The following is a 15,894-nucleotide window of genomic DNA, read 5'->3' as shown; positions in this document are numbered from 1 at the left end:
CAAAGAAAACTCTCCAGCAACATGTTTTTTTAAAGGTTTTATCTGGGTGGATACTTCCTGGAGGTATCAGGGGAAGAACAATAAAGACAGAGGGAGAGAGGGAGACAGGGAGAGAGAAGGAGAAAGTCAGAGAGCAAAAAACACTGTTTTGTAATATGCAAAAATACAAAGAGTTCATCCTAAAGAGGGAAATAATTCAAAACCCCAAACATTTCTAAAGCAGTAGAAATGCATTCAAAAAGGAGCAGTTATGAGCACAAAGTTGAAATATAACTTTACTATCCTCTCAAATCAGATTATAGACAAACATCACAGCTACAAACGAGGCTGTGAAGGATTTAAATGATGTACATCTGGTCGGAGGAATTTTACAGAAAGTGTACAGTGTGAGTGAAATTTTTATGAAAATGTTATATTATGAAATAATATGATGAAAACGTGTTTGGCGTGTGCACGCAAACCAGGATGACTAACAGGCAGCAGCCACATGAATTGCAGCTGGATGTTTACGTGCGGGCGAGGTTGAGAACACCAGTTGCCATAGAAACAGCAGTGTGTCTCCCACTCAGCTCAATGGCAGAGCAAGTGGAGACTGACGATCTATTATCAGGGATGATGCGTTGATTGGATCATTGATGGGCCTCGGAAACGCACCATTGACCGCGTTAACCTTATGCTCCCGTTGCCTCTCCGTCCTGTCATTTTACTTTTTTTTTTAACAGATGTGAGCAGCCAGGCGCTCAGAGTGCAAGAATATGTAAAAACTGGAGCTGCTGTCAGCATTAATTCTAAAAAACTTTTCTGAACTCAAAAGGAAGATCTTTTATGTCTGTGCCCTGAAAAGCTCTGAAGCGTTATCTGAATTTCAAGAGTCGGCCCTGCGTGGAGATTCATCTTCCTCTGGCCGACATCATAAAGCCAATCCACCTCCTCCTCCATGCAGCGCCACAGTCCATTCGTCCACCCCTGCATCTGTCCAGTGCGTGCCGGGAGAGCAGCAATTTGGATAACGTGGCATTTACCCGAGGAGGCCTTCCTAGCGTGGGCTCAGTGAAATGCCAAAGGTGCACAGGTCGTGTCATTGACCTTTTGGCTCGAATCTCAGAACAAACTTTATCACTGACTCAGTTTTGTCCAAACTTCTAGAACTCTACGATGGTGCAGATTAAATAAGTGAAGACACCAAATCCGACAACAGCAAAGGACAAGAGCATCTGCAGAGTATAATATTACACACACTAACTTTTTTGACGCAGCACAGTGTTACAGCGGCAATCACTCAAAGCAGGAAGCCCATTGGTTCAAATTCCATTTGGGATTGGGCTGGGATTGGGCTGGGATTTTCATTTGTCAGGTTTATGTGAAGGGTTCAGTTAATTGAAGACTTTAGATCGACTGTAGGTGTAAATGTGAGCGGGAATGGTAGTTTGTCTCTGGATGTTGGCTCTGAGTCGCTAATGATATGTCCAGGGTGTAACCCGCCTCTCTCTCAAGATTAGCTGGGATGGACTCCCGCCCTCGTCTCAACCCTCAAAAGTGGTAAACTACAGATAATGGAGGGATAGAACTCGTTTCATTAGCACGACGTGTTGGCAACTAACTGTGCACCACCGAATCAAAGCAGTAACACTGTATTTTGCATATCACAGCAATGAGTTTGGTATGAAAATTCATTGTTTATGTATTGTATGATCAGTACATTTGAACATATCCACTGGTGACTAGTTATTAAAACTCAAGCATGAACCCAGAAAGAAACATTAATTTCCTAACTTGCTGAACAACTCATCTCCAATAAAATCCAAAGGGAGATGTTCTGCGCATGTCTGTGTGTGTGTGTGTGTGTGTGTGTGTGTATGTGTGCGTGTTGCGTAGGATTTGCTTTGTCTTTCTGGCTGTGCTCTGAGTCACAGGATTGATATGCTGCTTTGAAGCCTCTGGAGTTTCCTCCCTCCATGAGGCAGAGCTGTATTTAAACACTTGCCACACTTCACAGATCCTTGCTAAACGCCTTTGCTTTCCACATGTAGTGACCCCCGACAACTGCTCAGCCTTAGCCGCCTCTGAACCACGGTGGGCGTAGTGGTGTCAAGAGGATCAAGCATTAACTTGCACAACAAGTTTACTTATTGTTTGATACAGTCAAAATGTATGACGTTCACTGCTCGGATGCTGAAGAAACATGTAGCACTGTATTATTGAGTAAAATCTCCTGAAGATATGTCTGTGGCATAGCTTTACAGCTTTAAGTGATGTAATAAAATGTGAGCTTAAGCATCAAACTCTCAGACTGGTTGAAAGCCTGCAGAGGGGAATTTCAGAATACAACACACCCTCTCGTTTGCTGGTATGGACGGAATGCTGCTTCCACTTTGTTGCAGCTACTTGTAAAGAGGAGCTAACACAGCAGTCATCCCCCAGCCCAGTTCACCTCATCTGAAGAACTGATCTGCTGTACTAACATGATGGTGATGAGGCGGATGCTGCACGACCTTTGAACAAGATTTATTTCCTACACAAACTCCAGTCGAAAAAAATGTAATTATAGATTTTATTAAATTTAAATTACCATCGGTGCCATATCGCTGGATTGCCTGAGAAAACTTTGTAAAAAAGGGCAAAGGTTTTTTTGTGGTAACCTTCATTCATCCCTCTTCCTCTCCGTTTCAGTTTTATCTTTGCTCTTTGTCTGAAGGCTGCCCACACACAGCCATGTGATGTCTTTATCAAAGGAGTCAGGAGGCCGTCACAGGCCCATTCCCAGGAAGTCACATTTTCTGACATCACGGAGGAGGAGGGTGGTGATGTCGGTGGAGCAGTCAGATAAAAGACGACGCACGGTCAGTTATTATGGAAACTGAAGCAAAAAAATAATGATTGCCCTGTGACGCTCATCCAACTTTTCCAACAATCCAACGACAACGTGACGCAGGCCGTCTGCAACGGTTCAGCTCAGTTCACTCCAACTGAGTTAATCTGACACATATGATTAAGGTCTGATTAAAGACAACCTACAAGGAATCACGTGTGAAGTACATGCATCCAAGAAAACACAGAGTCCAGACACAGGTATTGATTGGAGGTTTGTGCAGTGAGGATACTTAAAATTCTAGTCATTACAGCAATAATTTGCATTTAAGTTTTTATGTATTGGCTCGACCCTTAAAGAATAATCAGTAATGGATGGATGGATGATTAAGTGATAGGTAGATGGCTGGATGGATAGACTCACATCATTTCTGACATGGCAATAACCTTTAAAGGACATAAAACATGTTAAAATATACAAAAATACTGCATATAGATACAGTAAACAGAGGGAGATAGAGGATGTTGAACTGCTGAGAAGATGCACCAGTGTAATTGCAGTGATAAACTGCTAGAGACAGAATGAGCGTCAGATGTCGTGACACCGATATGCAACATGTAATTGAGCTGCCTGTGTGAAGGACGTTAGCCACCGACCTGCCGGCACACTTAGATCCACAAATACAAAAAAAAAGGCGACAATACCACAGGGGCCTAGTTTCAGCCAGGAGAGGATAAAAAAGACCTTTAGGGGAGCTGATTGTAGCAAATTACAGGATTCAGACAAGGGAGAACGAACGTCACAATACTGAGCGAGTAAGTGGCCACTGCATCTCACCGTGGTGACTCATTTGCAGTTTTATGTGTATTTAAACACTAGGAAGGAAACCAAGTCGTGCAGAGGCAAACACACACCTGCTTACAGACAGTCAAGAGAAACCTTTTTTTTTAGCAAGATGATTAATTCTGACTGCTTGAGAGATGTGCATTGCTCATCTCTCACATTACTGACACTGCAGAGAACAGCAGAAGCTACGCTCATCTCCGTCCTCAGTACATCTGTTCTCGTGCACACGGAGGAGGAGCGCTGACATTTGATAAGCTAAGGCCTCCTAACCCCCTTAGTGCATGTGTGTGTACGCATATCAAAGCACGTTTTTATGTTTCTAGCAGAATGTGCCGACTATCACTTTGACTCACTCTTCTGCCCGCAGAGAACTTCACGGCAAAACCCGAAGTGTAATGATCCACCGTGTCACACCAGCTTAGACTCACTCCACAGCTAAGCCGCCCTGCATGCACGACACTTTCCCCACTGTGGATGTGACAGTAGCAGAGCCACAGCTTTGTCTGGGCCATCCAGAAAACCAGACATGTCAGAAGCAGTTCTCTTCTTTCTGCATGACAGTGAAATTAAGAGGATGAAGTGACTTTGCACTCAAAGCGTTTTTTGAGTTTATGTTGACGTCACGCTCACGGACTTGAAGGAAGTTCGCATGAGGCCAATAAAGCCGATCTGCTGACTCACAGAAGGGATCCTTGATTTCCACAAATCATTACAGGAGCTGAATCTATGTTGGACGAGGAGATGCATTCACTCATTAAAAAACAAGTGGATATGACGCCGCTCACTCCTGCTCTGATACTAGAAACGTGCTAAAAAATGCTCTTGAAGGCCAGAGAACTTCACATCAACAACGGAACCTATTTCTGTCTCACTGAAGCATCCATTCCAGGGCCCATTACCGTCAAAGGCCCTGCACTCAGACCCGGAGGTGTCGTCATGAATAATTCCTGCTTCTTCCTCTCGTCGACTACTTCCTGTTCGGCTTCTGTCTGTGTGGGTATGTTTATGCATGAGCCATTCATTATTGAACTCACAGATATTCCGAGCGAAACATCTGAAAGGATGACTCAAACCTCTTTGTTCAGCTTCCATTATGACACAAGCTGGGAAGGTGAAGAGGTGCCGGACAGGACCGATTAAACGACCGAGTGGAGAGCAATGAAAAACAACACAAGTTGTAATTTTAGTAAGCGTGTCACGACATGAGTTCTCACTTTCTGCAAAGAGGAGCACGTGACGTCAGACGTCTCTATTCACAGCCCCGGCTCATTTCCGACTCGCACCAAATTGGGCAGTGGTTGCTAGTTTCCATGGTTACAGTCAGTAAATGTGAAAATATGTCCAAGAATGACTGTAGTCACTTTACCTCAAGAGCCCCTGACGCAATCAGGGACATATTGTGACTGAGTCGGTCTGTGTTTTCTTTCACCTGCATGTCACTGATTGGCTTTTTACTTCCATGTTTCCTAATCGCCCAAACTGACCCTTCTGTTGATAAGCTGTCCGTGTGTTAGGGGATGTGTGTGTTTGTGTGAGACAAGGTAGGTCAGACCCATTCCGCAGTCATCTTTGAAAATCTTGATTAATTCACTCTGGGTTTAAACCTCAGGAAAGTCTTTGAACCAGATTGTGTAAACACTCATCATGCACCCATCTTGATCTGTGCACATTTCCTGCTGCAAACAGAGTTAAGAGATAAAACGCTAGCTTTGATTCGGCCGAGTGCAGAGATACAAGGGTAATTAGGGTAAATTTGACATTTTGAACTGCACCGTATTGTGCAGGACATAAGCCGGGGAAGCTGCTTCACAAGGACACAGCTCGTTTTCTGTTTGTTTAAATGCACTAAGAAAACTAGGAGAGTGAGTTTTCCCTTCAAATTCAATCCACCAGCACCAGATCTAACGCACTCTTAAACATCATGAGACTTGTAAACCTGTCGGATTTCTTTCATTGAAGATCCATGAATTATTCCCTGGTAAACAATTGAAAATGTTGACCTTGAAACTGTAACACAATATACTCAGGAGTAGACTTTATTTTTTTAGAAAATGCTCTTTATTATTAAATAAATAAATACTGCACTTTTTAAAACACAATAATTTAGATTACATTTTCATCTCCCACTCTCTGCCTCCCAGCTCAATGTGCTGAGTCCGTCTGTCAGTAGGGAGAACAAATCACAGTTTTAAAAGTTATGTGATATTACACCCATCCCACTTGCACTCGCACACACATTCACACACAGATACACACACACACACACACACACACACACAAACACACACACACAGACAGTTGAACTCTGGGGCATCCACACACACACACATGTTCAAATGGTTTCTTTGCACTGCTGAATTGGCTGTGACATACACTGTACAACATTTAAGATAGACCACAGTCTTGCTCTGGTAACAGTCAGAGCATCAGTTTACTGAGATTTCCTCTAACAAACAGCCTCAACTATTCAATACACATGATGCTGGAGCCAGCCCAGCTTTTGTCTTTACTTCCCAAATATCCATCTTTCCCCCCCCCCACACACATCGGGGGTTCACACTCGTACCGACATCCTCGGCCTTTCCTCTCGTACAACAATTGACATACAAATCAGCCCTTTTCGATCCACAGACATTGTGCTACATTTCATTTCCTCAATCTCTTTCAGAATTGTCCGTGCTGTTTCTTCCACCTGCACCTCTGCTGAGTCACGTAGGTGCAGCGCTGCAGGAATGTAAATTAACTTTGCACATTTCCATCTTTGGTCCTCCGGTCTCAAACGAGATCCTCTCTGAATCATCCTTCCACTGCGGCAGCACTGGACTTGTTTCACACTGTCCAGGAACAGGTTGTCCCGGGTTTAGCTGCATCTCTGCAGGAGCATGTTGAGCGAGTACACCATGCGTTCGCGCAGGTCGGGGGGGCAGCCGGACGTGAGCAGGGAGCTGAGTTTGAAGGTTTTGGAGACGCGGTCCTCGTTGATGTACGTCAGCATGTACTCGTCTTTCTGGCAGCACAGGATGATCTTGGTGTGGTCGTGGTAAAAGTTGACCTTTGGAGAAAGAAAGTTACCTGTTAGATAATTGCAAGTTGCTCCTTACTATTTGTTTATCTGAACTCTGTGTAATGCAAAGCACCATAATGTCGTTCTTCTAAGCGTGCCCAGCAACCCCTATGTTTTTCCGTGGTGGTTTGTGTGTTTACCTGAAAAGTGCCGTCATTAAAAAGCATCATGAGGGCGCGGTCGGACTTGAGCCACTGCAGCAGGTAGAGTCTGGGCATGTGTGCGTCTGTCATGCTACCCAGGTCCCCGCCCTGAGAAAGCAAAGGAGCAACACATCAGAATTTAGACAGGCTGCGACATGAAAGATGCCACTTCTAATGCTTCAGGGGGTGGAGAGACCAAAGCAACACAACAGCAAGAGGGATGGATACATTACAGGAATGCAAAAAAGGAGCGGGGGAGCAGAGATATTTGCTTACATCCATGAGATTCTCCTCCATGTAGTGGGAGAAGTACTTGAGCACAGTGACTTGGCCGACAAAGTGTTCGGGAACCTCGCAGGTGGGGAAAACAGAGCACTGGCCCAACTCTGCATAGTAATGGATGGTCCTAAAAACATGGAGGGAAGGAGATAGGGTTATTAATCCGCTCGCATTACAAAAACAAAACATTCAATTTATTGATTTCAGTGACATGGCAACCGAAAATCTAACCAGACAAACTAATCTACTCAAATTAAAGTCGTTAATTCTTCACTTAAACCACTGACAGCTCCCTGAGAGAATTTGCACGCACTACAGCAAGCTTAAACAAGCCATCCCCATTATATGAGGTGACTAATTACTTTCAATGAGACGGCAGAGTGTTGTGAAAGCGCAGGGCAGTGCTTACTTTCTGTTAGGCAGGAGGCTCATGTGAGTGCCGTTGTTGAAGAGAACCCCGACGGTGTGGTCAGACAACTGGTAGCCGAAGCCGTACTTGTTGGAGTAGTCCACCCATTTAGTGACCCACTGGAGACTGCAGCTTGTTGAGCCCTGAGGAACGTTGTCTGCTGTGGGTGGGGGGGGCACAAAGAGGGAGAGGATTAGATGAAGCTGCAGGGACGATTTAAGAGAGGAATGAAAAACCTTATGTGCAACCTTGTTCACTTTGTTAAAGCACTCAAGTGCTGGAGTGTGCTCAAAATGTCCTCCCAGTTCACTGAAGTGTAACTACAAAGTGTGCTGAGGCTTTAAGCACCAGTAATTGGCTGGGAGGAAATGTGTATATATTTGATTTATATATATATATATATATATATGAATTCCAGATAAAGAGCTGTATCTCTGCAATGAAACGTGCAGTACAAGGGTCATGATCTTTCAAAGACTCCACTCACCTTTGGGCATATTCTCCAAACATCCCCTCAACACACTTGCGACCGTCTCAGCCACACATCCGGTTGTGTTGTCTTCAAGACCTGCAGGAACAACCACAGCCGGTCATTTAGTTTGGTGTCACATTGAGGCAGCACGAGGAATCACTTTGCACTCAAGTCATTACAAATCTTTATAATTCAGTCATTTGCATCTACGTTGGTGTTACATAAGTCACACCATGCTGGCATCGCTGTGTGTGTGCGTGGGTGGGTGTGTGTGTGTGTGACTTACATTCACTGCTGCTGCTGCAGCTTCCCAGACTCCCCCTGACGATCAGACGGATGGTATCTTGCGTCGCTGGGGACAGGCTCTCTGTTGCCAAGGCGACGGGGCTCTCTGCAGATGGCGGAAGTGGACTTCCATTCTGAGGTGAGAACCGGTGACGACAGAATTCAGAATCTGCGAGTTTGGAGCATTTCCTCCTGCTATGACTCAGCAGCTACCCACAGGTGTAAAGTGGTCGGCTTTGAGGATAAAAATAAGTGATTGCTATTTTTTCACATCATATCAGTGCAGCACTGGAGTGACTCATTCGATTGTGAATAGCTCCGTGTAATTGCTGTTTGAAAAAAGTAATCATCGCCTACACTCTTGTAAACATCTTGGCTGGAGTTGAATAAATTGTCTCTTACCTCGGAAATCTTTTTGCACTGTTGTTGGCTGATGACAGTTCTCTCCAAGTCGTGCTGCAGTTTGTAGATCTCCTCTTCCTCTTTGGTTAACTTGTCTATTAAAGAAAATAAACGCACATTAAAAATCTGAGCGTGGCCTTTTTCCACCAGCAGCCACATGAGATAACATGTGACAACGGGTTGACTAATAATTCTTGGTACTGAAAGTCAACAGTTGGTGGATCTGATACTCACTCAGAGTCTCGTAGTATTTGACCTTGTCTCTCTTCCCACCGAAGAGCGCAGCAGCAGCTTTCTTGAAGAAGCTCTTGGCTGGACTGGAGACGTGGAAATCTGGTGCCGAGTGGCAACAGCTCGCCGACAGACGCTCTGGACTGAAGCCCTGTGGGGAAGGGGAAAAGTGGGTCAGTGTGTGGCTGGTGGGAAGGGGGTCACTGCTCTACTCCCACATGGTGACATTTAGAGAAAGACTGAGGGTGAGTGGAACAGACAGAGAGAGAGAGATGAGTGTAGAGTCCAACCTGTGTGAAGAAGTCGTGCCTCAGAATGTGGTCCAGGTTGGGCCTGTCCTCTGGGATCTTGGCGAGCAGGCTGGCGATTAACTGTTTGGACTGTGGCGACAGGGACGAGGGCAGGGAGTACCTCGCGTCGCGGATGCACCTGTAGGTCTCCTTCAGGTTGGTGGTTTCAAACGGGGGTCGGCCCAACAACATGGTGTACCTGGAACAGGATGGAGGTCAAACGTGAGCCGGTTTCCATCATTAACCCAGAATAACAAGTTTGTTTGTGCTATTACACTGTTTTTATTTAAAAATTCATAATAACGACAAATAATATTTAATCTTTTCAAGTTCCCTAACGATGGATTGATCGTTATGGTACTCACATTACGCAGCCGAGGGCCCAGATGTCTGATTCACAGCCGTGGCCCTGCTTGTTGAGCACCTCAGGGGACAGGTAGTTGGGAGTCCCACAGATTGTCTTCCTCCGGTTTCCTGCCGGCTCCAACTTGGCAGCCAGACCAAAGTCCCCGACCTTCAGCTCCATCGACTCGCTGACAAAGAAGTTACCTGCAGGGGGAGAGGAAAGGTAGTGAGATGGTGAGCACCTGATATTCAACCCAGCATCAAAGAGGCCGTGTCCCCTTGATGAATTGATTTAAAAGACAAACTAGAGGACAAGGTAAAGGCTGGAATAAAACAATGATGTCCTCGCTGCAAAGGAGGCGTCTTTACACTAGGGAACAAAGTGTCTCAGCAGCAAAAAAAGGAAATTCTTACCAAGTTTCAGGTCTCTGTGCAGGATGTCTTGTTCGTGCAGATACCTCAGTCCAGAGACAATCTGCCGGAGATAGTAACGCACCTCTGGCTCAGTAAGCACCTTGCGAGCCTTGAGGATATGAGCTAACGACTGCAAAGACACAAAACATATAGGGAAGAGAATTATAAGAAATGCTTCCTACCGCATAAGAACTGTGATTTTTATTGTCACAAAACATATTTGCAGACAGATAAAATGCATTTTCAAATTAGAGGTATTGTATAGTGGGGGCAGACTCTGAATATGATATATGTGCTGCCTCGATGGTTTTGGGTGCAATGCAGGTGTGATCCACAGCATTAGTAAGGAGTTGTATAGACTTGCACTTACTTTTCTGCTGCAGTATTCCAACAGGATGTAGATGTTCTCCTTGTCCTCGAAATGATGATAGAAGTGCACTATGTGTTTGTGGTGCAGTACTCTGTGCAGCTCTATCTCTCTGTCAATCTGTCAGGGGGGAGAAAACAAAAAAGGTCAGAGACGGTAACTGGAAGTTTTTGTTTTGTTTTTAAACTTCCCCTGTGGAACCAGTGCGCACAGGCACCGGAGCTGCGCGCTTACCTTCTCCCGCTGGTGCGGTTTGGAGACACGCGAATGTGGGATGATTTTGGCTGCGTAAACTTTGCTGGTGGAGAGGTCTGTCATCTCGTAGCATTTTGCGAACCCTCCCTGGAGAAGAAAAAAAGAAAACACTGTTAACATACTTCGCCTTGCAGGTAAATCCCAATTTTCAAAAAAGTGTTTTAAAAAGACTAGAAGCTGGCGCTACCTTTCCCAAAACTTTCCCACGGCAGTAGCACTTCCCCGTGGCCGAGTCGGTGATGATCCTCGCCATCTCCGAGGGCGCACTGCGCTCATCCGTCCTCTTCCTGCGCGGCTCGCAGGACCTCTGCGTCGCCTCACACATGCTGCTGCTGTTCGTCTGTTGGGGCCCGATATTCCTCTGTACTTCCATGAGCTGGGCTTTGACTCGTCTCTCACTCTGAATGCAGAGTCTCCGTCTGGGAGGATTTATAGTCTGGCAATCCTCCCCACCCCCTGTCTGCCGCCCTCCCTCTGACGTCACGGTGTGAAACGAGAGCATGAGGTCTGCCTGATATCGATTATCCATCCTGGTGGGGATGATGATGACGTTGATGATGATTATGGCAGCAATATGAAATCAAAGAGGATAAAGCAACGTGTGTTTTCTTTCTCATCTATTGTAATTTATGATGATTATTGATGATTGCACCACTTGCTTTAACAACAAAAGCAGAATTGTTATATTTGCCAGTTTTATTCATACAGGAACCCAGTAAATTGAATTGAGCTTCTTAATTTGTGTTGCAGGATTGTATTAAAGGATGTGTTGATCTGGTGCATTTGCTCGATGGAATACCCACAATGCAGAGGATGCATGTTTTCCAAATTCTGCTCAGGTTCTTCTCATCCGGTGTCTGCGGACCAAGCTCAGTTTGGAGCACTAGCACCCTCAGGTGGAGCGTTTGGATATCAGACCTGTTGTGCCCTCGACATTATGTTCACCAAAAAAAAATAAACATTTGTATGGCACATAGGAGCCTGACTTGTGAGGCTGTGAGCAGTGGTTTGAGGAGAAAAGGTTGCAGAGATGTCAGTTTGCTAAGTCAGGCATGTGTAATAGAAGGATTTGTATCATCCTCCTGTTTACTGCAGGGGCCACAATGACACAGATTCAGTGGCACTTTGCTCCATCATGGCTGCACAATCCATGGAGATATCTTTATCAGTTTAACAATGGAACCAAACACTAATAACACCCTAATAAGCTAAATCAAACACAAGTTAATTGCGCAACACAGATCTTAAGGTAATTTCACAAAAATGTTCTAGTCTTTTTCCCTTTATTGCTTCACTACTTCCCTGTTAAATTGCACATCATTTGTTTTAATTGTTGGGCTTTTTTGTTTGTTTTTAATGTAATATTGGCTTTTTTTATTTTGCATTATCTACAACCACAGACTTTGTTGCTCTACACATGTACAACTGTGCCTTACGACTCCTCAAAGGACTCTCATAGTCGCCACTTGCCTCAAGCTGTTGACGGCTGATTGCACCAATGGTGTGGTGCGTTTACAAAAGGCCTATGTATGCTTGGTTGAGTTGAGCTACGTTGAGTAGCAGGTTGTCTCTCCACCACCAAGGAAAAAGGTGATTTAATGACTGTGGACGGGGTTTATCCTGTTCTTACAGGAATCAGCTTTAAGCTTTTTTTCTTTGTAATTTGGCAGTGCCATACCCTTTCCAAAGCAAAATCATTATCAAAAGCAAAATCAAGGCCGAATCTGATCTTGGCTCTGTAATAACTTTTAACTTGTATATATTATCATGTAAGGAAGAAGAACAGTTATTGAGGACAAAGTTAATAGATGGGCATAATGCATCTGCGTCATTTGCTACTAATATTTTCTGTGTTTATCACTTTTACACTGTTCAGGCTTCTATTCCTCAAGAAAGTAGAGAAAACCAGTTAACATTGTTGGGATTACTATACTTTAAGCGTGGCCTTTGAGCATTCAATACATTTGCTGATAAATGCTTCACTTCCTGTGTCCGTCAAGCAGCACCTGACCACGCCCACTAATCATGCATTAAACCAGGCCTTCAAGAGCAGACCACACGGTGAAACTTTTATGAAAATCGAATAAAATATGTTAAACTAGGCTTACTTCCTGTTGCCAAAAGGTGGCACTATCGTTCTCACTACACACAGACTAATAGATCTGTAAAAACATCACAGAGGGGTTCATCTGTGCCTAGATGATTATCGGGCTGGTTTGCATATTCTACGGAGTCACAGGATATGAGTCCCTATGGTCAGGGGAAGCAGATGACTCCAGTAACCTGCCTGTGAGGTGGTGGCCCCTAACACAAAAGCTGAGACCCACAGTATGATTTTAGAACAGCAATGCGCTGCAGTGGTTTTTATAATGCTGCCATGCATTCTAAATCCAAACCAACAAATCAAAAGAAAACTATTAAAAGAACAAACAACAGCTCTAAACTCAAAATCCTCCCTGTAGCAAGCCATCAAGAAGGCTTATCAGTGTTAATGTGGAAATTAATTTTGGTGGAAGACTTCTTATGCAGCCACCAGAAATATGGTGTACTACATTTTCTCTATAAGTGGCGAGGCTGAACAAACACTGTGGGATAAGTGCTGCAGAAATCCCTTCTTCTTCTTGTCTAATCAGAGTCCCTTTCATTCTTGTTATGTTCAGGCGACAGAAAAGAATCAATGCTGATCAGTGTGCGCAAACTACTTGAATCAGCAATTTTCCCAAAACTCACAGTGGTTTTCCTTTGAACATCACATTTTGTAATCTGGTAAAATGTGTCTGGAGGATGTGTTGCTTGTGAGACCCAGAGACTGTGACTAATCACACCGGTGTATCTGGTACGTTTCTCAGGTGTGAGCTCACTGTGTCCATGTCATAAGAAAAAGTTTCATCGAGACCGGAGCCGACAGACGATCGATGAGGCCAGTTGGGGAAAGGAAAACGACAAGCGATGACACGCCCGTCATCCGCAAGCTCTTTCAACAGCTTCTCCCGCAGATCCTATAATCGTTCTTGTATTTAAACCTCCAGCTTACCACTCCTGGAGCAAGGAAAGCTGTCACAAAGACAAATCAGTCTGTAAAAGAAGAGAGACAGAAACGTGGTGATGTAACAACTCACATCGATAAGAACAGCAGTACTTTCTGTAAGTGTCTCACCTTCCAGAAGTCTTTGTTAACAAAGGCTGCTCGGCCGGGGGGGCACTTCGGTCCAGCGGGCCTTGCTCCTGGCATACGCCACTAATGGAGTCTATCTCAAAGCCTGTGCAGTGGAAGCTGGCAGAAGAGGCTGCAAACACCTAGGAACTAAACAGCTTTGTGTAGCCTGAGATCAACAGCAAGCATTAAAAAAATCATATTAAAACTCCAGCATAATACAAATATTATCCAGGATCTGCAAAGCGACCCGTTCGTCCCTCAAGCAGCTTCATAATGTTCAGTGTCTGATCTTTGCTGGATGGCAAATAAGGGACCTGGAGCACAGTGCAAACACACAGTGAGCAGACACATCAGACAGGTGATGTGGTATTTTTATGATTACAAAACTTCTCTCTGGTAATCGGAGCTGGAACATGGCACAGTGTCTTATCTATCCCTCAATGATAGATGCCTCTATTAACCTCCACTAAAAAAGAGAATAACAGCCTGAAGATGTATTTTCGTGTGAAAACAACTAAGCTTCATATTAAGCATATTAAATGATCCATTCTCCTGAGTGCTGTGCCTGTAAACTCAGATCTGATCTCCCACTCTCTTTGTCTGAATGATAAATACAGCACTGTCTGGTGTATCTAAAGTAAACTGGGTATAATCTGTCATATTGTATACCTCCAGCTGTTTCCTATAATAAACATCAAATAAAAGAAAGACAAGGCATCATATAGTTTAAAGGAAACACAGGTCGGAGACATGTTATTCGTTAGTGCAGACAGTGCTGTCATCAACGTGGTTAGAAATACAGCAAATAAAAGATATTTATCCTCTAACACGACAGATACTGTGATCAAGAGAAAATCTGATTAAAAAAAATATATATATATATATTTTGTTTGAGTCAACCAATCAGAATTGAATTGGTGGTAGAATGGAGATTTAGCACTGTACAGAGCTAGCTAACAGGCTGTTGTTGTATAAGTTCTTGTACTGTGCAATGACAATGAAGTTGAATCTAATCTAATCTTATGTTGCCTTGCAGAAATAAAAAACCATATATATATATATATAAACATGTCCTTAATAAACTTGAAAAAATGTACTTACCTGCTCCGGGCAACAACTGAGAATGACGCCATAAACTATAAACGAACGACTGAGGTAAAAACAAATAGAAATTCAGTCTGACTATTTGGATAAATAATCTCACCAGTGCTGCCTGGTGGACAAACTGTGTAAATAAGACAGCTTTTCAAAATCAAACATAAAATTGGTCATTCTGTAGTTTCTGATTGCCCACTGAACATGTGATACTGATCAATATATCAGAGCATCCATTTTGTTGGTCGGCCCCCTAAAATGGTAACGCAGTGCATTAGATGAAGTGTTTTGGCCTGGATGCAAACCATCTACGAGTGAAGAATATATTTTGTTTTTAGGAAGAATAAAATATTGCAAAGTTGAAGTCTTCAAACCATCAAGTTCATTTTGACGTTAACTAAAAGGGAATATGTGGATACAAACTGAAACTTCAACTTCTTAAATGTGATAAACGAGTGAATCTCATTAGGAGCACATGTTGCATTTAAACAGGTTAAGATCGCTCAGGTTAAAACTAACACAGGTCACTTCAGCATCAGAAGGTCAGTGAGTGGAGTTACAAACCAACACTTACTTTATTTCTACCAATATAGCTTTTGTTAAATATTACTCCATATCACCAGAGCACAATTTTCAACAGCAGGGGGTGCTATAGATGATTTACTAATGGAGACTTCTAGAAAGTTGTGTTTGTTTACCACGTTTTTTGGTTTATGTAGAGACACGATGTGACACAGCAGCTCTGTCAACATGAAGCACAGGTCACGTTATTCCAAAGCAGAGTTGAGTCAGTCACCTTAAAAAGTGAATGAACAAAAACTTACTTAAACTTTCTGATGAGCAAGAAACACACACATATACAAATATCTTTCAGTGCATTTGTGAGGTAGAGACACAAAACCTCAGCTCTCAGCAGCACACACACACACACACACACACACACACACACACACACACACACACACACACACACACACACACACACACACACACACACACACACACACACACACACACACACACACACACAC

General features: G+C 43.8%; 2 protein-coding genes across 3 annotated transcripts; both read right to left on the bottom strand.

The window, feature by feature from the left end:
• Window positions 1-5,690: 5,690 nt before the first annotated feature.
• Window positions 5,691-11,024, bottom strand: plk2b (polo-like kinase 2b (Drosophila)). 2 transcript variants are annotated; one of them, XM_062381786.1, is made up of 14 exons: window positions 10,799-11,024; window positions 10,591-10,698; window positions 10,360-10,476; window positions 9,990-10,119; window positions 9,596-9,779; window positions 9,231-9,429; window positions 8,944-9,091; window positions 8,710-8,804; window positions 8,309-8,441; window positions 8,038-8,118; window positions 7,551-7,710; window positions 7,139-7,268; window positions 6,860-6,970; window positions 5,691-6,707 (listed from the first exon to the last, which is right to left on the bottom strand). In XM_062381786.1, exons 1-14 carry the CDS (start codon window positions 10,982-10,984, stop codon window positions 6,516-6,518), a joined length of 1,974 nt encoding a protein of 657 aa, XP_062237770.1. In that variant the 5' UTR covers window positions 10,985-11,024; the 3' UTR covers window positions 5,691-6,515. The 2 variants fall into 2 exon arrangements, with proteins under 2 accessions (XP_062237770.1, XP_062237771.1); XM_062381787.1 differs by having other exon boundaries at window positions 7,551-7,707.
• A 282-nt stretch (window positions 11,025-11,306) lies between these two features.
• Window positions 11,307-14,100, bottom strand: si:dkey-190g11.3 (uncharacterized protein LOC567059 homolog; the record flags this gene model as incomplete). Its single annotated transcript, XM_062380888.1, is given in 6 exon segments — window positions 11,307-13,610; window positions 13,646-13,674; window positions 13,677-13,686; window positions 13,769-13,801; window positions 13,803-13,854; window positions 13,856-14,100. Coding segments are annotated over 6 exon segments (549 nt in total), but the record flags the coding sequence as incomplete, so codon positions are not given.
• Window positions 14,101-15,894: the final 1,794 nt, after the last annotated feature.

This window comes from Platichthys flesus, chromosome 3, assembly GCF_949316205.1.
Source record: "Platichthys flesus chromosome 3, fPlaFle2.1, whole genome shotgun sequence".
In the NCBI taxonomy this organism is placed as follows: domain Eukaryota; kingdom Metazoa; phylum Chordata; class Actinopteri; order Pleuronectiformes; family Pleuronectidae; genus Platichthys; species Platichthys flesus.
Note: the sequence above shows the minus strand (reverse complement) of the source record. Positions and strands in the feature narration are given on the sequence as shown.